Below are 26,742 nucleotides of genomic sequence, written 5' to 3'. Positions count from 1 at the left end.
CCCTTCTTTTATTTTTTATACTGGCTATTACTGTCTTAATAATTGTGATTTTAATAATTGTCTGTATATATTAATTATTTATATTGCGTGAATAAACGACTTTCTCCAAGTCATTCACTGTCCGCTACCCTGCTTATCAGCACACACAGAACTGATCCCGGGTCTCTGAAGATACGCTACTGTTTGTTTGTTGTTGGCTAGACAGAATACCGTGTGTTTAACCGTTTTATTCGCAGGACTAGTCAGTCAGTTAGTGGGCTCCACGGTCCCATGGTAACCGCGGTGGTGGCAGTTCACTCTGAACCAGTGGGTGACGTTGTAATTACCCGTGTCTCACAGGCTCCCTTCTGAGTTGTCTGCGGCTAATTCTTAACGGTTCCTGCGCATTGACTGCGACCAGAGTTCGCACGATCCGTGCGCTGGCACCGTTTAGAAGGCTAAGTGCGGTCAGCCACTAGGGCTCCTGTGACACTGCTGTACACAGAAATGGGGGTCTAATCACGCGATTCCCATACACTGCGGCAAAATCGATCCCGCAAAACGCTAGCCCTGCGATTTTAGGTGTGAACGGGGCCTAAAGGTGCTCATTGATGAGACAATCTTGATTGCACAATCTTACCACTTCTATGTAATATGAGGCACTACCTAAATTATCCATACAAAGTATATTCACTTAATAAATCCTTCTATGCTAGGTACACACTATGAGATTTTCTGGCCGATCGATTATTTCCAACATGTTCGATCTGCTTTCCGATTTATTTCCGAGCAGTTTCAGATCTATTTCCGTCCACTTTAACAGGAACTCTATAGGAAAATTATCGGAAATTGATCGGAAAGCAGATTGGACATTTTTGGAAATAATCGATCGGACAGTAAATCGGCCAGAAAATCTCATAGTGTTTACCCCTAGACTTGTTAAGATTGTACAATCAAGATCGAATCATTAGTGGGCATCTTAAAGGACATGAAAAAAAGAAGGCTGTAAAGTTGGGTAGGGCGCATGGAGCAGAGAGAGCGTATAGAAAGGGGTCAGCACAATACAGTTGTCCTTCAATGGTTGTGAGCAGTATAAATCCAACACTCCTATGACCGATTATCCTCCACATCTGAATGATGCCGGTTTATTGCAAATATACTTTCATTCACTCACTCAGGGAGTTGTATAAAATAAGATGCCTGAGGACACAGTATGTGCGGGCAGGATTCCCCAGCCAGACACCCAGCTTATTGCACAATCTTTCATGTTGGATAAGCATACAAAGCCTGTCCCTTTAACATTCCCGATGGGCGTGTCCTCGTAGTACATGCCTCCTTAAAGCGCCCGCTGCAGCAGTCAAAAGTCACAGTCTGCCTGCTGATCCTACAGGTAATAGGGGGCATCTGACCCTACAGAGCTCCCCCTCCCTCCCCGTCATGTACACCATCACCCGAGGACCCAGCAAGCTCACCACGCAGAGGAGGACAGGTAACCTTGCCGAGTGCCCAGAATAGTGTGCCAGGCAGTGACTCTGTGCCCAGGCTGGCGGGTTACGCAGCAGCTCCACTCTGTGTGCCCGTATGGCGCGCAGCGTTCCATGTTCTGTTACATTGTTGCATAAGTGGGAAGGCAGCAGTATTTTCTTCCCAGGGCTGCATGCAGATGTCATCGTCAGACTGTATGAAGATCACCAGCAAGAGTGGAGTTTGAAAGGGCCACTGCGTACATAGTGTGCATCTCCAAGGACAGTGTATGCTAAATATGAGGACATCAGCAAAGCCATCATCCCAGAGCCCCTTCGGCTGCTCATCCCCTGAATTGCTATGGGGGGGGGGGGGGGGGGGGGGGTACATTTATGCAAACCCCTAATGTGCAGTAAAGTAACATAGGGTAGAAGGGTTTCTGCATTGTGCAGCTGGTTAGACTTGGAGCACAGGGTCATTCCCAGGGACAGAGTGCCTATACCTGGGACAGTTCTGGAAATGTGGGACAGCCAACAGTATGCAGATTCCGCCTTATGCCTGTGATTGAGTTAGGATTATGGATCTGTCTGTGTTGGGTGCTTGTAATCCTCATTTGCTGTTTGTCCTTCCAGGTCCCACGCAGCAGATTGACACTAAGCTGCAAGAGCTGAAAATCAAGCAGCAGCTGCTGATCAACACTTCAGCCAACGCCTGGGACTCCCTACCAAGGTCAGCGCATACAGAGGAGGTCCTCCGGCTGGTGGCAGGACAGCTTGTGCTGCAGGTTTGGGGTTGCTGGGGTGTCCTGACTTTATGTCCCAGCAGCACAGACTGGGGTGATACGCAGTGCCGCTGCGTGACCTTGTGCAGAGGTTACCATGTGCACGGTGTCACTGTCACATGTGCTGCTAGGGAGGGGTGGGAACAGACGAGTGGGAGAGTCAGGGGCTGGAGTTTGTTAACCCTATGGTGTCCCTCGCCCTCTGTCTGCGGAGTCAAATTGCAGCTTATTTCATAGCATGGGTGACACTGTGCTGACTGAGACAAGGATCTGAATCCAGGCTGGAGCCAGTTAAAGGGAACCTGAAGCGAGGACAATTATTTAAAATAAACAGATGACATAGCTGCAAATGAATATTACATACTAACCTCACCGTCAGTTCCTCTCAGAGGCTCACCATTTACTTCTTACAATGATCCCTTCCAGTTCTGACAATATTTTGTCAGAACTGAAATATACCAGTTGCTATCAGTTATATATCAGCAGTTGTCAGTTACAACTGAATGTGCAAGGTAATGTCCATGTTTCCCTATGGCTCAAGTGGCTCAATGTTACAGTTTAACAGTGTGCTGACCAGAATACTGTTAGGGGGTAGTGGCCATTTTTAAAAGGGAAGACTGAGAAATCCATTGATTACAGTGGACAAACAGGGCACAGGAGAGGAGAAAGAGATTGAGTAGTAGACTACACAGGAGGTAAGTATGACCCGGAGCAGTGCTTTTCAACGCTGCTAGATTTGGGCGCAGCCAGCACCACCATAGACTGTAATGGGAATCAGTCTATAGCGGCGCTCAGTGAGTAACGTCGGCTCCGTCCGCCGAAAATGCTTAAAAAAACACAATAATTCGGCTTCCAGCATTCGCTGGAAGCCAAATTATTTCATTCCCCCACTATCCATGGCGGCCTGGAGGGGGAATAGTAATTAATACGGGCCAGACTTGTGCAGAAGCAGGATCAGCCATATACCGGCTGTATCCTGCGCCCAAGTCTACCGGCGCCGATTTCAAATGTACTCAGTATGACCTGGTATGGTTATTTTGACTTTTTATTTTCAGTTGAGGTTCTCTTTAAGCCCCATACAAACGCTAAATAAAACTCGGATGAAGTGGCTGATATCGATAGCCTCTACTGTGAATCCAGCATGTGTAGAGCAGCCCTAGACCTTTCCCTTCTTGATTTTTCTCGTATTGCGCAGGACGCTCTCGGAGGCGGGAGCATGATCAAGGACATGCGCAGACGCAGTATCCGGCGACTGGCTCTGTTGCAGAAATCCAAACTTAGGCACTGCAGGCGACTGGAGCATCGTGGAGTGATGGCGCGGGCACAGTGCGGCTGAAGTGAATGTACTGTGTAGTGCAGCAGTATTCACCATCTATACGTAGAGTAGAGCTGTATTTAGTCTTGCACCAGCCAGTGGCGTAGCTAATATGCTATGGGCCCCAGTGCAAGTTTTATATTGGGGGCCCCAAGCACTCTATAGATAATTGACATGGCATGCCAAAACCTGCCAAGGGTAACTACAGTGTCACAGGTGCAAGAAGGAGATTGGGAACAGTTTAATGACTACTACAGTAGAATCCCTTTACAGTAAACTCCAAGGGACCAGAAGTAGTTTGCTATATCAGAAGTGGTCATCATACATTGAATATTTATGCAGACTCATTTTTCTGGGACCTGAGGACTGAGTTTACTATAATGAGATTCTACTATATTCAAAGCTATAGAACTGACTGTTACCAGGACCAATAGAGAGTGAATACTGCGGATGAGGGAGGGCCCCTCTGGCCCAAGGGACTTGGTGTTTTCGCAACCTCTGCACCCCCTATTGCTACGTGACTGGCTCCAGGTTATTATTGGAAGTTTGACATGAACACTGCTTCACTTAAAGAGACACTGAAGCGAAAAAAAAATGTGATATAATGAATTGGTTGTGTACTATGAAGATTAGCAGCAAAGAAAATATTCTCATATTTTTATTTTCAGGTATATAGTGTTTTTTTCTAACATTGCATCATTCTATAATATGTGCAGATTACACAACACTCAGCATTCAAAATAATTCTTTCAGAGCAGTCTGAAATAATGACCTCTCCTCTAGCAGAGAAAAAGTAAATAGTTCAATAACACGTGAGATAATAAAAGTCAGATAAGCCCTCTCCACGACTTTGAAAGTCGCAGAGCTTCATTGCTTTTTTGCATAGAGATAACAACTGGAGTTTCTTAACTCTTCCTGTACTGGAAACCATTAGACTGATGTATCTGATCTTAATGTTTTATTTCTTAGCTGTACTACACATACACATCATAATGTCATAATTTTTTTTTCGCTTCAGTGTCTCTTTAACTTCACTTTTTTTGTTTTTAAGTATGTTTTATTTAACCCACTAAAGCTGGCCTTACACATAGCTTTACACCCAATGTTCCAAAATGATTGATTCCTACCATACACATATCAATGAAAATGCAGTGTATAGATTACAGCTGCTCCTGCCCAGCCCTGATCAACTTAGATTTTTATCGTCTTGCCCAATTTATATTTTTGGTCAAAATCGACCAAACCTTTAGGCTTTGTTCACATTCAAAATCGCTGACGGCAGCGATTTTCATTATTATTATTATTTCATTTTTTTTCCCCTTCCCGCCGCAATCGTTGGATTAAACAAACTATTTGTGAGCATTTTGCATTTTTCCTATACCTCCCTTTGTAGGAAAATCGCCCCGAAAATGGTACATGCAGCGCTTTTGTGAACGGAAAGCAGATGAAACGCGCTGATACGAACTATCCTATAAGGATTTTTAGGGCATTTTTCAAAGTTGCCGGTGCTCAAAAACGCAAAATGCCCTAGGTGTGAACAAGCCCTTAAAGGGAACCTTTAATTCTAATTCATTAAAAAAAAATTCATTCATTCAAGTCCCATCACTAATCGAATGTGAATTGATACCCTTATAAAAAAAAAAAAAAACCTCACCTGGGGTATCTACCAGCCCCCTGCAGCAATCCTGTGCCCTTGCAGTCACTCACGGCTCCTTCATTCCCCTACCGCCAGCTAGTTTTGTTTTTGCCGACTCGGCCGCCACGCGTACCTTTGCATGCATTACCGCTGGTGCAGGGAGCTATCGCGGACATTAACACGTACATTTTTACACGTTGCAAGTGCAATACATAAAAAATTTACAAAATGTACGTGTTAATGTCCGCGATGGCTTCCTAGCGATAACAAAAACTAAACTAGCTGGCAGCGGGGGACCACAGGAGCCGTGAGTGACTGCTAAGGCACAGGATGGCTGCAGGGGACTGGCAGATGCCCCAGGCAAGTGAAACCACGTTTTTGTTTTGTTAAGGGTATCAATTCGCATTCGATCAGTGATGAGGGAAAAAAATTGTGAAAGTCGATGTGTTTATGGGTGCCTGGGTACAACTATAACATAAAAACAATTTTGGGTTTGCACAACTTTGGGCTGAGAACTTCAGTGGATCTTGAAAATGATGGGATGTTTGGCCGGTTCTACATGCAATAGATCAAGGGTATCCTTGAAATCTGCTTTGTTCTGGCCTTCAAGGCCTTGACGTTACAGCTTTGATGTTAATGTGGCATGATGCCCGAGTTTTCTATTTCTGTTATACGTAATGTACCTGGTGATGCAATGACTAGGACAGGCTCTAGCATAACGTGGCTCTTACTTAATTTAAAGCAAGGCGGGTATAGTCTACAGATTGTTCTAGGTGTACAATTAGGGCTTGCACACTATGAGCATTTGTGTAAAAAAATTTTGTTTGTTTGTTTTTTTTCTTTTTTAGCACTGCCCTATTTGAGTTTTCAAATATGAGTGGTTAGATTAGGATCTGCTTCCAAAAGCCTTGCCTGTACCATTTTCTGAGCGCTTTGGCTCAATGGAAATTATAGGGAAATCCTGAACACTTTTTTTTAAGAATAAATACATTGTATTTATTCTTTGCCGGGTGAAACGTCAGGAAGTGAAAATCTCAATCGCACATTAAAAGCGCTTACACAAAATCGTTGGGAATCGCTTGAGAAAATCGTGCACAATGAAAGCTCAGTGCTTGTGATTGCGCTTGTGATTTATAATGTGAACATAGTCTTAGGGTTTGATGCAATAACCGCCGGTAATATTGCCGTGTGCAGGCAGTGCATAGCAATATTACTGTTATTACCTCCAGCAGTGTACAGTCATTACACAGTTAGTGAGACCCGCGGTACGTGGGAAGCGCAAGCATTGTTAAAGTAATTTGTTACCGTGCTAACACACATAACCCATGTACCTTGGGTCTCGCTTATTGCTTAACCCGCAATATACTACTGGTGGTCATAGTGGGTAATATTGCTGTGCGCCGCCTGTGCAGGGAAATATTCCTTGCGGTTAGTGCAGCAACCATGTTTTATACTTGTTTAAAGTGTACCTGAGATGAATGGGATAAAAAGAATTTTTGCTTACCTGGGGCTTCCTCCAGTCCTCTTCAGACCGTGGACTTCCTGGCCGTCTCCCCGGCCGCTCCAATCCACCGCTAGTCGTCCCGGTATATTCTGTTGCACATGCATGGTCCAGCTGCATGCACGCCACCATCCCGCTCCCATAGTCCGGAGAGTTCTGTGCCTGGGGAATAGGAGGGAGCCCATGGCCTGAAGGGGGCTGGAGAAAGCCCCAGGTAAGTATACGAGCTGGTTTACACTCGGGCGCTTTTCAGAGCTTTGCTCATCACCGGCTATCAGCAAAGAGCTGTTACTATCGTATCCCTATGGGATCGTTTTTACTGCAGTGTTTACGAATTGTATAAATCGCAAACGTGCTGCATGCAGCATTTTGTGGGCGATTGCGATGTGATTCTGGTTTTATTGAACGGGAATCACAAACGCAAATTGCTGCAAAATCACGGTTGCGATTTTGTGTTCAGAATGTGAACCAGCGTAAATGCTTTCTTTTGATTCATCTCATTAACTATCTCTTCTTATGCTTAGAGATGGTCAATGAGATGTTGATGCAAATTTTATGGTAATTTATGCTCCTGTAATCTGCAGCAAGTCTGCCAACAGATTTTGAATATTTATGAACCGATTGTGTGGGTAAGCTCGCCTGTTACATGGAAGTTGAAAAGTTGGCCAATCACAATAGAATGTGTATATGCACATGCTGGTTGCACACATCCAAATTTGTTTGGCCACTTTTACCACTTGCATGCAGTTTGAGAGCTTGCCTACCTAATCTGTTCATACTATAAAGTATTTTGGCCCTCATAATAAACAGAGGTGGTAAAATTGGTCAGTGAGTGGTCAATCAAAATTGCAAGTGTGTATGCACCTTTAGAGGCACCACTTGGGTATTTTGGAAGGGGGTTAATTGTGGTGTACCAGAACAACCTCAGCAGAGATGACAGTGGCAATTCTCTCAGCTTTAGGAAATGAAAAATATGATGATGTTTTATAAGGTAATAAGCACTTTGGGTTTTTGCAATCTTGTTATTAAATGTCGTCTTTTTCCCCACAGCAGTTGTGCCCCAAAACTTGTATTCAATCGTGTGAACGGTAAACGTGCCCCAGCTCTTAGGAACTCCCCAGAGGAGGAGGTTGTCTACACACCTGCACACGAAGAAAACGTCCGCTTTGTATACCAGGGTAAGAATGTTTGCATCCCACAAACTTTAGCAGGAATTGCAACATTGTATACAATGAACAGAGGCGCCAAAAGTATAAGATTAGATTAAATGAGCTTAAAAACCAACTTCAATGGCAAAATTGAAGGAGGAAGTGGTGGTCTTACCTCCCTCAAGCAGACACGACAACAACTGCGATTCAGACAGTCAAACACATTTATTAGGAACTCCAAAAAGAAATGCAACGCGTTTCACAGGTTCAACCCGGCTTCATCAAATACCTTTTTCAATAAACTGGTCCAAGGGAGGTAAGATTACCCCTCTGTTTATAATATCAACGGCTTATTAGCCTATATTTTATGCACTGGGCACCTCCACCCATTTTTAAAGGAAACCTGAGATGACCTGCACAAAAAATAAAAAAATCCTACCTGGGGCTTCTTCCAGCCCTCTTCAGCCTGATCCGTCCCTTGCCACCGCCCTTTACCTTCTGGATCCTCCGTAAGGGCTCCCATAAGCTTGGGCTTACTGCACATGCATGGTCTGGCCGTGCCCCCTTATGGAGGATCCAGAAGGTGGAGGATGACAGCAAGGGAAGCGATCAGGCCAAAGGGGGCTTGAGGAAGCCCCAGGTATGCATTTTTTTTTTATTTTATTTTTTTATTTTTTTATTTTTTTTTTGCAGGTCATCTCAGGTACACTTTAAAACTTTAAATGTAGTAAGAGAGCATACCTACAAAATCTGTCCATAATATCCAACTTTTTTTTTTTTTTTTGATCCTCCTACTACATGGAGGTGGTAAAATTGGCCAATCAAAATTGAAGGCGTGTACCAGGCTTTATTCTTTTCAGTCATCTTTGCTATTTTTTATTAACGGGAATGCAATGGATTTTGCTATATTTAATGGTTGGTGTTTTGTGTATTCTGTGAATATTTGGCCATACTTATGAGGAAATCTTGGCAATCGTCAAAGATCTCCTTGGCATAGTTTGTTGGTTTGGACCAATGCACACTGGTAGTGACAGAATGGATTGATTAACGCAGAGCTGCTTCTCATTATTTGAAGGATTTCTATATCCTGTTTTTGTTCCACTTTGAATTCTAGGCAGCTGCCTGTGGCTGGTCAATGAAGATCTGAGACCAAGAGGCACTATGGGAAATGGTTGGGGCAGCTTTTATGGTGACACACTCTTCTTGCATTGCTGAGCAAGTTTCATCAATGCGCATCAGTGTGCGGTATGCAGGGACATGAGCGGTGCATAGGCTGCACTGTCTGATGGGCACCCTTATGCGCACTGCACTCAGTAGAGTTGAATGGGGTCAGTTCTGCAACAGAGAAAACCGCAGGTGCTTTGCTTTTCTGTAAAATGACTCCTGTGTTGCAGACTAATGTGACAGTGTACCCAGGTCCTTTGTAAAAAGATGAGTAAGCATTTGAGTTAATCTGTAGTGTGAAATAAGAACTCTATTTGTCTCATTTGCTGCTGTCTTACAACAAGGAATTACATAGACAGGCTTTGCTCGCAGCAGTTGGGTTGCTGGGCTGGCTAAGGAAACTGCTTGTGCCTTCCAGCTTTGGGATAGGTTGGGATAGAGGACAACTTTTCCCACATTTGTGTCTCTAGTTCCTGACTTTCAGCTCTGTGGCAGTGGACTTTTGTTGGAGACTTAAGCTAGGAACACACATGCGAAAATTGTTGAATCAGGAAACAATCCCTTGGGGAACTGTTCTGTGCAGACACATCCCTAGCCTTGAAGCCCTAAAGAGACTCCGTAACAAAAATTGCATCCTGTTTTTTTATCATCCTACAAGTTCCAAAAGCTATTCTAATGTGCTCTGGCTTACTGCAGCACTTTCTGCTATCCATGGCCGGATTTCTGGCAAGGCCACATAGGCCATGGCCTAGGGCACCAGATAAACAAGGGGCGGCCTGCAGACAGTGGGCATTATTTGCAAGTGTCCAAACAAATGATAGGGGTCAGGATAACTGCACTATTAGTACCAGCTGGCATCTGCCTGTGCTGTGCTACAGGCAGCTGCAGTCCGTTAACCAAACGTTTGTGAACAGTGTGTGACTAGCAAAAAGCCAGACCTTGTCCAATGACATAGCAGCAGCTCCAGGCAGTTACAGAAGGCCGGGTCTCACGCACTTGGCATGGGGGATGAAAGGACCAGGGGCAGCACCAGCAAATAGTACAGAATACAGAAGGCAGCCTCTCACAGTACCCATTTCTTAATTATTGATTGGCCAGTGCTGTTACCCTGAAGACAGCAGTGGGTACAGGACTCACTTTTACGTGTTGCTGACCCCACCCAATGTCCAATTGTGAGCCACTTTTGACTGTGTGTGTGGTGGAAGGCACCTACCTCGCCCATCACCTGTAGATCGCTTGATTGACCAGTTCCCCCGTGTGACGTGATTGATTCACTTCACGTTGCCATGGAGACCTCGGCACTAGCCGCAATAGTGGACACCATCGGCCCAAAATTTTTTTGATGGATGTGTGTGGAGAGAGGTGGTAGGCAGTGGCGTAGCTAAGGAGCTGTGGGCCCCGATGCAAGTTTTACAATGGGGCCCCCCAAGCACTCTATACATAACAACTGATACGCCGCCCCAAAACCTGCCAATGGCAACTACAATGTCAGAGGTGCAAGAAGGGGATGGGGAACAGTGTGTTAATGATTACCACTATTCAAAGTATCTATAGAAGTGATTATTATGAGCACAGGACCAATAGAGAGCTAATACTGTAGTTGAGGGAGGGCCCTATGGGGCCCCTCTGGCCCAAGGGCCCTGATGCGGTCGCTACCGCTGCACCCCCTATTGCTACGCCCCTGGTGGTAGGATACGGTTGGGGCGGCTGGTAATAGTCGGCCTTGGGCGGTAAGAAGTACAAATCCGGCCCTGCTGCTATCTCTATCTCTGTAATAAATCAACTTATCTCTCTCTTGTCAGACTTGTCAGGCCTGTGTCTGGAAGGCTGCCAAGTTCTTCAGTGTTGTGGTTCTGTGATGCATCTCCTCGCTCCAGGCCCCTCTCTGCACACTGCCTGTGTATTTAGATTAGAGCAGCTTCTCTCTTCTCTCTTATCTTTTACAAGCTGGATAAATCCTCCTCTGAGCTGGCTGGGCTTTCACATACTGAGGAATTACATACAGGCAGAGCTGTCTGCACTCTGCAGGAAGAAACAGCCTGACACTTCAGTGGATGAGAGCTGCAGGGGGAAAGAAACACACAAATGATCTCTTGAGATTCAAAAGGAAGGCTGTATACAGCCTGCTTGTGTATGGATGTATTTTCTATGTGTGGACATACTGTACATCAACCTATTTTCTGTTTTGGTGGCCATTTTGTTTGTTTATAAACAAACTTTTTAAAACTGTTTTTAACCACTTTTAATGCGGCGAGGAGCGGCGATATTGTGACAGAGGGTAATAGGAGATGTCCCCTAACGCACTGGTATGTTTACTTTTGTGCGATTTTTAACAATACAGATTCTCTTTAACCACTTGAGGACCTAGGGCTTTCTACCCCTTAAGGACCGGCCACTTTTTTTCCATTCAGACCACTGCAGCTTTCACGGTTTATTGCTCGCTCATACAACCTACCACCTAAATGAATTTTGGCTCCTTTTCTTGTCACTAATAAAGCTTTCTTTTGGTGCTATTTGATTGCTCCTGCGATTTTTACTTTTTATTATATTCATCAAAAAAGACATGAATTTTGGCAAAAAAATTATTTTTTTAACTTTCTGTGCTGACATTTTTCAAATAAAGTAAAATTTCTGTATACATGCAGCGCGAAAAATGTGGACAAACATGTTTTTGATTAAAAAAAAACCATTCAGTGTATATTTATTGGTTTGGGTAAAAGTTATAGCGTTTACAAACTATGGTGCAAAAAGTGAATTTTCCCATTTTCAAGCATCTCTGACTTTTCTGACCCCCTGTCATGTTTCATGAGGGGCTAGAATTCCAGGATAGTATAAATACCCCCCAAATTACCCCATTTTGGAAAGAAGACATCCCAAAGTATTCACTGAGAGGCATAGTGAGTTCATAGAAGATTTTATTTTTTGTCACAAGTAAGCGGAAAATGACACTTTGTGAGGAAAAAAAAAAAAAAAAAAAAGTTTCCATTTCTTCTAACCTGCGACAAAAAAAAAATGAAATCTGACACGGACTCACCATGCCCCTCTCTGAATACCTTGAAGGGTCTACTTTCCAAAATGGGGTCATTTGTGGGGTGTGTTTACTGTCCTGACATTTTGGGGGGTGCTAAATTGTAAGCACCCCTGTAAAGCCTAAAGGTGCTCATTGGACTTTGGACCCCTTAGCGCAGTTAGGCTGCAAAAAAGTGCCACACATGTGGTATTGACGTACTCAGGAGAAGTAGTATAATGTGTTTTGGGGTGTATTTTTATACATACCCATGCTGGGTGGGAGAAATATCTCTGTAAATGACAATTTGTTAATTCTTTTTACACACAATTGTCCATTTACAGAGATATTTCTCCCACTCAGCATGGGTATGTGTAAAAATACACCACAAAACACATTATACTACTTCTCCTGAGTACGGCGATACCACATGTGTGGCACTTTTTTGCACCCTAACTGCGCTAAAGGGCCCAAAGTCCAATGAGTACCTTTAGGATTTCACAGGTCATTTTGAGAAATTTCGTTTCAAGACTACTCCTCACGGTTTAGGGCCCCTAAAATGCCAGGGCAGTATAGGAACCCCACAAATGACCCCATTTTAGAAAGAAGACACCCCAAGGAATTCCGTTAGGAGTATGGTGAGTTCATAGAAGATTTTATTTTTTTGTCACAAGTTAGTGGAAATTGATTTTAATAGTTTTGTTTCACAAAGTGTCATTTTCCGCTAACTTGTGACAAAAAATAAAATCTTCTATGAACTCACCATACTCCGTACGGAATACCTTTGGGTGTCTTCTTTCTAGAATGGGGTCATTTGTGGGGTTCCTATACTGCCCTGGCATTTTAGGGGTCCTAAACCGTGAGGAGTAGTCTTGAAACCAAATGTCGCAAAATGACCTGTGAAATCCTAAAGGTACTCATTGGACTTTGGGCCCCTTAGCGTACTTAGGGTGTAAAAAAGTGCCACACATGTGGTACCGCCGTACTCAGGAGAAGTAGTATAATGCGTTTTGGGGTGTATTTTTACACATACCCATGCTAAGTGGGAGAAATATCTCTGTAAATGACAATTGTTTGATTTTTTTACACACAATTGTCCATTTACAGAGTTATTTCTCCCACCCAGCATGGGTATGTGTAAAAATACACCCCAAAACACATTATACTACTTTTCCTGAGTACGGCGGTACCACATGTGTGACACTTTTTTGCAGCCTAGGAGCGCTAAGGGGCCCAACGTCCTATTCACAGGTCATTTTGAAGCATTTGTTTTCTAGACTACTCCTCGCGGTTTAGGGCCCCTAAAATGCCAGGGCAGTATAGGAACCCCACAAGTGACCCCATTTTAGAAAGAAGACACCCCAAGGTATTCCGTTAGGTGTATGGCGAGTTCATAGAAGATTTAATTTTTTGTCACAAGTTAGTGAAAAATGACACTTTGTGAAAAAAAAACCCAATAAAAATTAATTTCCGCTAACTTTTGACAAAAAATAAAATCTTCTATGAACTCGTCATACACCTAACAGAATACCTTGGGGTGTCTTTTTTTTCTAAAATGGGGTCACTTGTGGGGTTCCTATACCGCCCTGGCATTTTACAGGCCCAAAACCGTGAGTAGTCTGGAAACCAAATGTCTCAAAATGACTGTTCAGGGGTATAAGCATCTGCAAATTTTGATGACAGGTGGTCTATGAGGGGCCGAATTTTGTGGAACCGGTCATAAGCAGGGTGGCCTTTTAGATGACAGGTTGTATTGGGCCTGATCTGATGGATAGGAGTGCTAGGGGGGTGACAGGAGGTGATTGATGGGTGTCTCAGGGGGTGGTTAGAGGGGAAAATAGATGCAATCAATGCACTGGGGAGGTGATCGGAAGGGGGTCTGAGGGTTTGGCCGAGTGATCAGGAGCCCACACGGGGCAAATTGGGGCCTGATCTGATGGGTAGGTGTGCTAGGGGGTGACAGGAGGTGATTGATGGGTGTCTCAAGGTGTGATTAGAGGGGGGCAATAGATGCAAGCAATGCACTGGCGAGGTGATCAGGGCTGGGGTCTGAGGGCATTCTGAGGGTGTGGGCGGGTGATTGAGTGCCCTAGGGGCAGATAGGGGTCTAATCTGATAGGTAGCAGTGACAGGGGGTGATTGATGGGTAATTAGTGGGTGTTTAGGGTAGAGAATAGATGGAAACACTGCGCTTGGGTGGTGATCTGATGTCGGATCTGCGGGCGATCTATTGGTGTGGGTGGGTGATCAGTTTGCCCGCAAGGGGCAGGTTAGGGGCTGATTGTTGGGTGGCAGTGACAGGGGGTGATTGATGGGTGATAGGTGATTGACAGGTGATCAGTGGGTTATTACAGGGAAGGACAGATGTAAATATTGCACTGGCGAATTGATAAGGGGGGGTCTGAGGGCAATCTGAGCGTGTAGGCGGGTGATTGGGTGCCCGCAAGGGGCAGATTAGGGTCTGATCTGATAGGTAACAGTGACAGGTGGTGATAGGGAGTGATTGATGGGTGATTGATGGGTAATTAGTGGGTGTTTAGAGGAGAGAATAGATGTAAACGCTGCGCTTGGGTGGTGATCTGATGTCGGATCTGCGGGCGATCTATTGGTGTGGGTGGGTGATCAGATTGCCCGCAAGGGGCAGGTTAGGGGCTGATTGTTGGGTGGCAGTGACAGGGGGTGATTGATGGGTGATAGGTGATTGACAGGTGATCAGTGGGTTATTACAGGGAAGGACAGATGTAATTAATGCACTGGCGAATTGATAAGGGGGGGGGGGGGGGTCTGAGGGCAATCTGAGCGTGTGGGCGGGTGATTGGGTGCCCGCAAGGGGCAGATTAGGGTCTGATCTGATAGGTAACAGTGACAGGTGGTGATAGGGGGTGATTGATGGGTGATTGATGGGTAATTAGTGGGTGTTTAGAGGAGAGAATAGATGTAAACAATGGATTTGGGAGGTGATCTGATGTCGGATCTGCGGGCGATCTATTGGTGGGGGGGGGGGGGGTGATCAGATTGCCCGCAAGGGGCAGGTTAGGGGCTGATTGATGGGTGGCAGTGACGGGGTGATTGACGGGTGATTGACAGGTGATGGACAGGTGATCGACAGGTGATCAGGGGGGATAGATGCATACAGTACATGGGGGGGGGGGGGTCTGGGGAGAATCTGAGGGGTGGGGGGGTGATCAGGAGGGAGCGGGGGGCAGGGGGGGATAAAAAAAAAAAATAGCGTTGACAGATAGTGACAGGGAGTGATTGATGGGTGATTAGGGGGGTGATTGGGTGCAAACAGGGGTCTGGGGGGTGGGCAGGGGGGGTCTGATGGGTGCTGTGGGCGATCTGGGGCAGGGGGGGGGGGAAATCAGTGTGCTTGGTGCAGACTAGGGTGGCTGCAGCCTGCCCTGGTGGTCCCTCGGACATTGGGACCACCAGGGCAGGAGGCAGCCTGTATAATACACTTTGTAAACATTACAAAGTGAATTATACACTTTGTATGCGGCGATCGTCTGGTTAACATCCCGCCGGCGCTTCCGTATGGCCGGCGGGATGTTGCGGCGGGTGTGCGGCGCCAGGCGGAGGCGGAGGATCGCGTCACGGATGACGCGATCGCTCCGCCCATGCCCATACAAGGACCTCCGCCAATTGTCAATACGGCGGTCCTTGCGGCGTCCACTTCCCGGCCGCCAATTGTATATACGGCGGTCGGGAAGTGGTTAAAGGAATACTTAAGGGAAACAAAAAACATGACATTTACTCACCCGGGGCATCCCTCAGCCCCCTGAAGCTGGATGGTGCCTTCGCAGCCCCGCTCTGATCGTCCTGTCCCCGCCGGCGGCTACTTCCGGGTTCGGCGACAGCCGCCGACAGGCTGGGAACGCGGCTGATTTTCCGCGTTCCCACTCGCTATATGCTGCTATAGCGTATATAGCTACGCTATAGCAGCATATAGCGAGTGGGAACGCGGAAAATCAGCCGCGTTCCCAGCCTGTCGGCGGCTGTCGCCGAACCCGGAAGTAGCCGCCGGCGGGGACAGGACGTTTGGAGCGGGGCTGCGAGGGCACCATCCAGTTTCAGGGGGCTGAAGGATGCCCCGGGTGAGTAAATGTCATTTTTTTTTTGTTTCCCTTAAGTATTCCTTTAAACATAGGCGCCACCTCGTGAATCTGTCATCTTAGGGCCTATTTCCACTACATGTGGATTTCCATATCCAAAATGCCACATGTTTGTTACTAGAGCTATTTCCATTCAATGCAAATTTTTGGATGTGGTGCAGGAAAAATCTGGATGGTATGCTGCAATATTTTTTTTTTTTTTTTTTTTTTTATGCATCCATGACAATCTGGGGCCGCAAATATTTGCGTTACAAATGCAAAAAATCACATTTCCGAATGCAAATTTAACAAGCGCGCACAGAGTCATTTCCCTCTAGACTTAAAGTTTGATCAAGAACTCAAACACAAAACGGAGATAGAAATGCATATGGCAGAAATCTCATGCTTTTCCACACAGAGGAGTGCGCTTCCAGCCTCAGTCTTGGATAACCATCTGCAGTGGAACTGTCAGTCCTTTGTGTATAAACCTTTCATCACAGCCCACAAGAAAACTATCAGCAACAGATGCAGCTTGAGGCGCAAATGAGAGTATACAGATTAGTAGCAGGAGAGTTATCCATATTAGCAGTCAAACACTGCAAATCCAATATACAGTAGATATTGGATTTGCTCAAGGAACAACAACATGAAAACAAGTCCCTTGGGAGAAGGAAAAGGGGCACACTCCCACACTGGCATTTTAATAACTCTGGAAATTGGGGGGTTGGGGGTTCAAGAATTTATTTTTTTATTATTATTTTTTTTGCCCCCAAATCACAGCTGCAGTATGTCAGCAAATGTACTGTATCTAGAAGTATTTCATGAGTGAAAGAATCAAAGGTAGAAAAATCTGAGAGAGCCTCACATCTTAACATATTTCACTGCTGTGCAAAGGGGGTGGGGAGAACCAGACTGGCTCAACTCACATAAAGCTGGCAAATGCATGTAAGGCCGCCACATAACAGAACCTGTTTTCACGGATCCATATAGACATGAGAACACGCCCCAGAGCCATGACGGTGCCGATCTAATTCTGCATTGCCTGTGCTATTGGTGGATGGGATTGCTTCCTACACAGACCGTAAACACATTCACGATGGGATGCCTTTCTTTGTTGTCCAAAATGAAAATAAACCTCCCCAAGGTTGCTTTCTAGGACAGAGGCCTGCTTGGTATTTAGAAAATCTGCATAATGAACCAATCAAAAACAGTTACTGTTTTTGCCTAGATTGCCTAAAGCTATGTACACACATACGACAACGATCGTTCGTTGTGAACTACCAACTATCTTTTAATTGACGAAAGAACGACCGAAGTAAAGTTAGCTTTTAAAGGTGTGTAACGATCTGATCGCTTGTTAATGAACGATCCGGAACAACGTCATACTGTTCCTGGAAGTGACATCATGGCAAGTTCCGCCCGCATGTAACGAACGGTTCAAAAAGTACGTTACACTGTAAAACTAACGTTACGTATAGTACATTACAGTACAAGATTTCATACTGTAGGTAGAGCATTTACATACTATAGCGTTGACAAAACATACAAAAATACACTCTGTCCTGTTAAAATGACAATTGTGGTATAATCATGTATCAATTAACGTGTCACAAGACACATTCATAGAACGAACGTTACATCACGAAAAGCAACTGTTGCGCTTGCGCATAAAAATGAAAGGTTCTATAGAGTTATAACGAAATGTGCATGTCAACCTAGTACGAATGACCGTTTTTTTAACGATGTACTACTTTTGCAAACGATCGTCATTTAAAAAAAATCCGCCACGGCAGATCTTTCGTTTTTAACGATCTAGCTCGTCCATCGTTCGACTTGATGATCGTTGGATTTTTTTTTTGTATGATCGCCGTTTGAAATGATCGGGGAACGATCGTTTCAAACGACTATAGTCGCATGTGTGTACGCACCTTAAAGCCTGATTGATTAGTGTTTCTGTATTCACCCTCTAAATGCACTCCTACCTAGGGCTAGTTGTATAGTTGTATAGTTATTTTACAGCTATATCCTAAGTTTACTTAAAATGGTGTACATTAAAGACAGAGGAACGCTAATGCTTAAAAAGTTATAATGCTAAACCTATGATTAGTGGGCTCCTGGCGGATCTGGCCTCATGGGAATTTCCTACACTCTCCTTTCTTTTTAGAGTCCTCCCGATTTTCAGATTTCTGCACAGGACATCAGTTCACTACAAGGGGCAGTGTTTAGGTTCGTATGGGCCAACAAGAAATCCAGAATAGCGAGATGCACTGGCATAAGACGAAAGTGGATTATCTGTCTCTAACTTGAACAAGTATTATAAGGCATCCAACTGACCCCACACTCCTCTTTAGGTTATGCTAGAAAACGAAATATTCTCCCCCTTATACATGGAAGGGACTACTTCTATTACTAAGCTTCCCTCAGGCCTACTTGAGGACTATATCGCCAATTACCACCCACTTGCTTTCAGTTTGGCGTAGCATTAGGCTTTAATATAAGCTCAAATCCCCAACTTCCCAGATGACTGAAATCTTCTCTAGCCTGGATTTTCAGGGTGGACTGGAAGTTTTTAGCATCGTTGTGCTGGAAACTTAGACGGCTCACCAGTCACCACTATTGGGGATCTTGTAGAGAATGATGCCCTTTCATCACTTCTGCTTCGTCAGGATTTCCCTTGATTGAAAAATTTAGGGCCCCAAATATATCACTTTATAAGGCCCTCAGCCCCTCATGCCCAAAAATAATTCCCCACTGTACAGTTTTGAGGTTATTTTGCCTTCATCATCCTTTATGTGAGGGTGTCCTGTCATGGTTGTATTCCACACAGAAGACCTCCATCAGAATGTAAGCTGGGGTTTATGGAGAAGTGGGAGCATGATTTGAACTTCTCACTGCCTGGATAAATAATTACAGTGCTGTGAGACCTTATCCAATGGAAGACTGCAAACTATGGCTATAGAAGTTATCATTGAGGCTGCTCCACAAAACATAGGTTTTGCACTGAACAACCTGATGTATAGACTATTATTATTGTATAGATTATAGACAAGTTGATTAAAAAAAAAAATACCTATATAAACAAACGAATGCCAGGCTCAAAGACTAGACCCTCCATTTGGATCAAGGGCCCCAAACCCTTTCCAATTATTTGGCCAACCTGCAGCACTGAATCTGTCATAAACCTTTAAGAGGTTGGCAGGAAAATCTTTGTGGTATGTGGGATCAGCTAGCCCTCTTCTTATTCTTTTATTAAGGCCTCTTTCACAGTGGGATGGTGCGTTTGATGCGACGTTAAAGTCGCACAACGTGCCCCTAACGCAGAGCACGTAGGTTATAAAATTGGACGTTATTTTGTACTATGTTGTGTGTGTCTCTTGGTGCGCCGTTTTTTCGCATACTGATGGAATGAAACCGGCGCATGCGTTTCATTTAAAAAAAAAAATAAAAAAAAATTACATAGCATGTGCAACACACAACGCAGCAAATGTATTTCGAAATGCTCAGCATGCAGCACTTTCTAAATATTGCTACATTACACAACGCAACGTGTGCACTGTGAATGTCGCACAGACTTTGCATTGCTGTGTGTTAGTCTGCATTGGAACATTTTCTAACATGCGACTTTAACGTTGCACTGTGCAAGAGGCCTAAAAGTATTTGACAACTAAAACTACTTCTGCTGTACCCCAGCTTGATTTATACAATTGACCGTTGTTAAGAGGTTGTTTATGCACTCCCCACTTTGGCGCTCTTTTTCATATGTACTAATTGTATGACTCTTATGGATTTGCTGTTTTCCCTATACAATTGCCATGGTTTCTTAAACTTGAGTGGCAGACTGAACTGAAAAGATATTTAATGACCCGCAGTTACACTATGGCTTATGGTCTGTATTTCATGGTGTAGTGATGGACTGAATCCACAATCCTGTCGTCAAACAACCTTGAAAACCCATGCAGCGCTGAATGTTGCTATGGCCTGAGGTCCTTATTCTGTCTTTGTTTAAAGTACTGCTTGTGAACAGCATCTATGTCTCGGGCAGCTTGTGGCAATGTTTTTAAAACCAGAATCTATGGTTGTGACATTCTTTCAAGTAGAAGTTGTCAGTCTTGTTCCTCTGCATTAGGTAATGTGTATTTTATATCCCTTGTGGAATTCTTGCAAGAGTAACTGCTAAGAATTGTTCTCCTGGCCAAAAGCTCAGAGTAGTGATGATCAATCAGTCAGATGCTAAGAATTCCAAGTTGTTGCAAATTCTATGCTAATTTTTGCCGCTAGAAAGTAGATTAGTCAAATGTTGCAGCTACGGAACGCAAAAGTATTGGCGTGAGGTATTGTCCATAGAAATCTAAAGCTAGACTCACATGTATTGATTATTTTGGCTGATTCAATGTCCTTGATCTGCTGGAAATCTGTTACTACCAACATATCCAATCAGCTTACTTTTAAGTTTTGGGTAGTCTTTCAATCGTGTATGTTGGATAATCTCTGTGCTGGGGCAGGGGGCAGTAGAAGATTGATGGCTGCTTAGTGCTGCACCAAATTGAGCAGTTTAATACTAGCGGTTCAATTGCTACTTGATGGATTCTGTCTGCAATTGTGAGCATTGTTGTTACAATCTATTACACTGAATCAATTTTTCCAACGAAGGAAGAATGGGTCAGCTTGCCATAACTGGATATAATGATGTATGCCTCATCGCCCCTGATGTATGCCCAGCTTAAGTCAAGAAGAAAGAGTGAGCAAAAGTGAATTGGCCTAAATTGATAAGGTTACCTTTTGAAGCTGAGAATGACTGAATAGTCCCCTGAGTTGTCTTGGTCCTATTACAGGTTTTATTACCTCTGTCTCAACATCTCAGTTATGTCGATGTATTCTTCTTTCTTCTATAAATTTCATGCCACATTCATCTAAATGTCATTGTATCACTCATCTTTCTGTTCTGTTTGTCTTCCTCAGCCTGGCAGGAGGTACAACATCAGCTCGAGAAACCGGAACTCAACGGATGTGGACCCAAGCAATACCAAGATCAAGCATCTGAGTCTTCACTTAAGAGTAAGAGCATGTAGCCATTGCTGGCTATGGACTTCTTTTTAATAAGAGAAAGAAGGGTTACATGAACACAACAGAGGAAAAGCTTTACTATTGGTATTGGACCCAGTTGTAAAGTCCTGCACAAATATCATCATACTATTGCTGGATGAACATTAGTGTTGGCCAACATTCCTCCAGCATTTTGTGAATGTTTCACCACCTCCTTGATCACCGTATTTTATAAATGGCCAGATGGTGTTTTTATGGTGGCAATCAGTACTTCATCGCCTATTGTAAAGTAACCATCTGAAACTCTACTAATTTGAGTGGAACTTCACACACAAGGGGTAAACAACCATTTGCGTTGACTTGGCCACTGTTAAACAAGTGATGAGCTGGTGTTTGTAGCAACGCCCTGATCCTCACTCAGTGCCATTGAAACTAGTTGCCTTCTCCACTTTTGTAGTAGCAAATGTTGTATTAGTAATCGGGTTAATAACCACTCTATCATCACTTACTTCCAATAATCCTCAGCAAAAATGTCAATCCAGGGAAGCCGGTGAACATCTTTCTGAACATTGCATCCGCTATAAGCATATTGTCATGAGTTATTTTATAGTAAAACTTCTTTCTTATAGACCTTTAGTAGTCCTTTCCCTTTTTTTTTTTTTTTTTTCCCCCTTTTTATACAGGTAGGACAACCACTTATCCTAATTAGAATTTTATTATATCTTTTGTGCCTCGCATATGTTGTTTTTCCACCTAGGTGAAAGGTTGGGGCCCACCCCCTTCTTTGTGGGCGTGATACAACACTAGGTACATGCTCTCTCCATTGGCTCAGTGTGTGGTTACTTTTCGGGAAACCCAGTCTTGTTAGTACTCCATACCAATTCTTCTTCAAATGCTTAACCTACAAAAAGAAGCTCTGTTTTCTAATTTTGTGTTTTTGAGACAAACGGTCAACTAAAACCCATACACAACTCTCCCGATAAAAGTGATGAGCTTTTTCTGTTGATCAGTCAATCAACCACCATTATAAATAGACTAAAACAATTGTTTTGGTTTTCTGTTGCCTAAATGTACATTTCTGCAATTAGACCGATGTGGTTCACATCCTGACCATAAATTATTAGGGTGTAGTAGTATGTGACCAGACACACATTCACTAAGGCAGTGTAGAAACTCTGTGAAGTCCAACTGCATTGAATGTCTTCTGTTGCAGCACTGTCCATGTGACTTTTCCTATCTGCATAGTGACTTTTCCTGTCTGCATAGTCATGCTGAATAAATCAGAACATGTTATGTAGTGCTGAACATTATGAAAGACCTAAGAAAACCTCTGAGCATCCCATACATAAGCATTCAGGGTGGCCCGGCCCAAACCTCAGGCATGTGTAACTGAAGCAGTGGATTATGTAGCTGCTCCACAATAAGACAAATTGAAACTTTTTTTTTCCCCCTGTAATTTACTACAACCCTTTTATTTTCAAGTTCCAGATATCTATGACTTTCTAAAATTTCTTGGAAAGTCCAAGGTCGGCTTCTTTGCAATCATGGCAGTGGTAGATTTAGTGTACAGAATGCCCCAGAATACCCATCCCCATTTTTTTTATTTTAATTTTATTTATTCAGACCAGTAAAGCATACATATTTTTAGCACCCCTAGGCACTGTTCTTGGCTTTTTTATTATTATTTTTTTTTACAAGCAGCTGAAGATGGTGAATTCACCGCCTGTCAGCTGCTCCTGTCCACAGGCTGGCAATGGCTGAGCACCCCCCCCCCCCCCCCCCCAAATGTAGTTGCATCTGAGCATGGTGGTTGCCATGCTCAGATATGACATGAGATGGTATTCACTACTGGGAAAAACCACCTCATGTCAAATGTGAGAAGTGCGCTGTTACCGGCCACCGACATTTAGGTGCGGGGAAATTGCAGCTGATTGCTGCTCGTAGCCAACAATTGAGCAGTTCAGCCGTTCATGGATTTTATTTGGTCAAATGGCTAAACCATTCATCTAATCAATACTGATGACACAGTCTTGCTTGTTAACTTGTAACTGTAGTTTGCTAGTCCTATAACCATTTATTAGTTCAAGCAGGTTAAAGCATCTAGTAATGTTAAACTTGACTTGGCAGCCTCCAACCCCCCCCCCCCCCCCCTCACTTTAATTTCAAAGTTCATTATTGTCGGTATTGTGCTTTTCTTCTGGTGTAAAGTAATAGACTTTGAGTGGTGCAACCAAACTTTTTACTGCACATTAAAAACAATGGATTCTAACTTATACCCCAAAAGCTGTTTCTGACGCTCCTTAAAGGGACTCCGAGCAGTGCAGAAACTATGGAAAGATGCATATCATTTTAAAGCTCTCTTTCTCCTCTTTCCAATGATATATATAAACCGCCACCCTACGCCTTTTAGTTTTCGCTATTTTCGCGATTGAAATTGCCGCGGCCACGATTTCGATCGCGAAAATAGAGAAAACTAAAAGGCGTAGGGCAACGATTTAGGTGTCGTCAGAAAGAGGAGAAAGAGAGCTTTAAAATGATATCCATCTTTCCATAGTTATATTGTATTACACAGGGCGACTTTTTGTCAAAGTCAGCAGCTGCATTCAGCAGAATGGAGCTGCTGACACTGGGGAAAGTGTCGTCCTGTGTAATACAATATAACTATGGCTTGATGGATATCATTTTAAAGCTCTCTTTCTCCTCTTTCTGACGACACCTAAATCGTTGCCCTACACCTTTTAGTTTTCTCAATTTCAATTTCAATCGCGAAAATAGCGAAAACTAAAAGACGTAGGGTGGTGCTTTATATATAATTGGAAAGAGGAGAAAGAGAGCTTTTAAATGATATGCATCTTTCCATAGTTTCTGCACTGCTCGGAGTCCCTTTTAAAAGGGCACATCTGCACTGTGTGGGGGGCTTGGTGAAGGTTTGTTGGATGCAAAGTATGCTGCTTGAAGGATTGAGGGTTTGTGCTGTAATACTGTGAGTGCTGCTTGGAATTCCATATAGATTGCCACATGTACGTACTAAACTGTTTGTTTGCTCACTGTCTATTAGCAGTTAAACCTGTGCACAGTTGTCTTGTGGGTTTATTATGTATTTTGTAATCACTCTGGATAATCTGGAACTGGCCAGGGCTTGTGAATCTTTAGAGATCTCAGATTTTAATTGGATTTTGTGAGCAATTGACTAACTATATAAAAAAAAACATTGCTTTGTGTAACTTGGTGCAGTTTAAAATCGCCAGACCTTTCATTGGTCTCACCGAAGCAATAATCAAGCATTTAAAGGGAAGGTCCAAGCAAAAAAAAAAAAATTAGTTTCACTTACCTGGGGCTTCTACCAGCCCCAGGTAGCCATCCTGTGCCCTCGTAGTCACTCACTGCTGCTCCAGTCCCCCGCTGGCAGCTTTCTGACCTCGGAGGTCAGGGCCACATTGCATACATTTTTACGCATTCCAGCTAGTGCAGGAAAAAAAATGTGCGCATTGCACCACTAACGCGTAAAAATGTATGTGTTAATGTTCCTGCACTAGCTGGTATGCGTAAAAATGTACGCAATTCGGCCCTGACCTCTGAGGTCAGAAAGCTGCCAGCGGGGGACTGGAGCAGCAGTGAGTGACTACGAGGGCACAGGATGGCTGCATGGGGCTGGTAGAAGCCACAGGTAAGTGAAACTCATTTTTTTTTTTTTTTTTGCTTGACCTTCCCTTTAAGGAAAAATATAAGTTTTTTTTTTTTTTTTTTTTTTTTTAAGTCTGAAATAGATCGAAGCTTTCGGTCAAAATGGATTTTAGCCAGATTTGAATCTCCCCCGATACAAACCAGGTCATCCAAAACTATACAGGTTTACTACTAGTCAGTGGCCAGTACCTGTTTAATAGCTGAGTTATGGACCAGGTTTACACCAACTCTGTTGCAGTTAGTTTTGGCTAGGTTAACACTGGGATTTGCATTTTGTGTGTGTAGTAAAAAAAAAAAAAAATTGCACGTTTATGTGCGCATTGTGAAGAATACAGTCAATGAAAAGTATGAAATTCATATAGGTTTATCATTGCAGTGTGACTTTTTCAGCATTATGATGCGTCCTTTAAGTCTCAATGCACCACTATGAACGTAGCCTAAAGCTGGGTTCACACTGTGTGCTGTATGACATATACACACAGGTGTTTTTGATATTTTTACATTTACTATAGTCCATGATTTCCATATTTGTCTCTGGTCTATAAAGTAATTATAGCAAAGATATAGTGATACTAAGCTGGTGTACAGTATGCAGACTGCTTGAAGGACAACTGTACTGAGTGGTATATGGAGGTGGCCATATTTAATTCCTTTTCAACAATACCAGTTGCCTGGTAGCCCTGCTGATCTATTTGGCTGCAGTAGTGTCTAGATAACCTCAGAAACAAGCATGTGGATAACCCAGTTAGATCTGGCAATGTCAGAAACACATGGAGAGTGTAAGACTTCCTAGGCTTTAGCGGCTTCATAATGCGATGCAGGCTTTAGGATTAACAGATTTACGTTAGAAACTTATAATAAGAAAGAAGTAACCTCCTCCCTCCTCTGTGTAATCTCTCAGCAGATTTTGTTCCCATTGATCTGGAAGAGTGGTGGGCCGAGCGATTCCTGGCAAACATCGAGAACTGTGCTTGAAGAGAGGAGGTTTCCCCGACACCCTTATTTAATAAAGACAGAAGACCATGCACAAGCCGGCCTCTCCTAGCAATGTAATAAAGTGTCCTCACAGACTGCAGCCTTCCTCTTCCTCCAGCAGATCATCACAGACTGGACCCAACCAACATGTGAAGACTCTTTGTTGACATTCTGCCATTTCTCCAGACTCCAGCTCGAGTTTATTATCTTTTTACAAAGATTTAGAATGCAAGCATACTTGATAAAGCACAAAGGGCCCAGAGTATTAATGTATTGTTGTTGCCGATAGCAGCCAGCCATTGATCAAACCTAGCTATGAAAATAAAATGGCAGTCTTATTGCTATGGGCAACAAACAGTTTATGGTTAAGGTTAAAACTGCCTAGGTCCTGGATGCTTTCTTTGGCGGTATTTAGGCCTTATAGCACAAGATGGGGTTGGAGTATCGCTCTGGGAGAGCACAACAACCTCCTGGTGACTCCATGTAGCCGTGAGATCAGATTAATGCACTACAGATAATGCAAGTGGCAATATTCACAGCAACTTGGCATTATGGGACATTTTCTGTGACTTGAGTGGCTAACTGAGGAGAGCTTGACTCCTGCAGCCACTGAATTGTGCGCGATAGGTCGTATTCAATAAGGCATGGCAGAGAACAGTGTTGATGTACTTGGCATAGTAACTCGTAGCAACAGAATCTTGACTTGTTGTAGCTACAATCATGAAGAGAATTCTGATTGCTATGGGCTACTGCTCTGCTTTGCTGAACAGTGTGGCTGGTGTTGGCTGTCACTTTGGTACCAGTTCTATGTCATGAGCTGTGAACATGTCATTTCCAGGAAAGATTTCCCTCACTCCTCATCCTCCATTGTTTTTGTACCAGAGGGATCTGTACAGAGTGGGAAATTGTTTATTTTTCTAAATAAAGTTTGTTTGGACTTGAAGTGTCATTTAT

General features: G+C 43.7%; 1 protein-coding gene across 3 annotated transcripts; it reads left to right on the top strand.

Moving 5' to 3' along the window:
• The first annotated feature begins 1,322 nt into the window (after positions 1-1,322).
• On the top strand, positions 1,323-26,731 carry MCRIP2 (MAPK regulated corepressor interacting protein 2). 3 transcript variants are annotated; one of them, XM_068246749.1, is made up of 5 exons: positions 1,323-1,468; positions 2,076-2,172; positions 7,730-7,854; positions 21,046-21,141; positions 25,715-26,731. In XM_068246749.1, exons 1-5 carry the CDS (start codon positions 1,417-1,419, stop codon positions 25,786-25,788), a joined length of 444 nt encoding a protein of 147 aa, XP_068102850.1. In that variant the 5' UTR covers positions 1,323-1,416; the 3' UTR covers positions 25,789-26,731. The 3 variants fall into 3 exon arrangements, with proteins under 3 accessions (XP_068102850.1, XP_068102851.1, XP_068102849.1); XM_068246750.1 differs by having other exon boundaries at positions 7,727-7,854; positions 25,718-26,731; XM_068246748.1 differs by having other exon boundaries at positions 7,727-7,854.
• The last annotated feature ends 11 nt before the right edge of the window (positions 26,732-26,742 follow it).

Source organism: Hyperolius riggenbachi, chromosome 7 (genome assembly GCF_040937935.1).
Source record: "Hyperolius riggenbachi isolate aHypRig1 chromosome 7, aHypRig1.pri, whole genome shotgun sequence".
NCBI lineage: Eukaryota > Metazoa > Chordata > Amphibia > Anura > Hyperoliidae > Hyperolius > Hyperolius riggenbachi.
The sequence above is the reverse complement of the archived record's forward strand: the minus strand, read 5'-3'. Positions and strand labels throughout refer to the sequence as shown.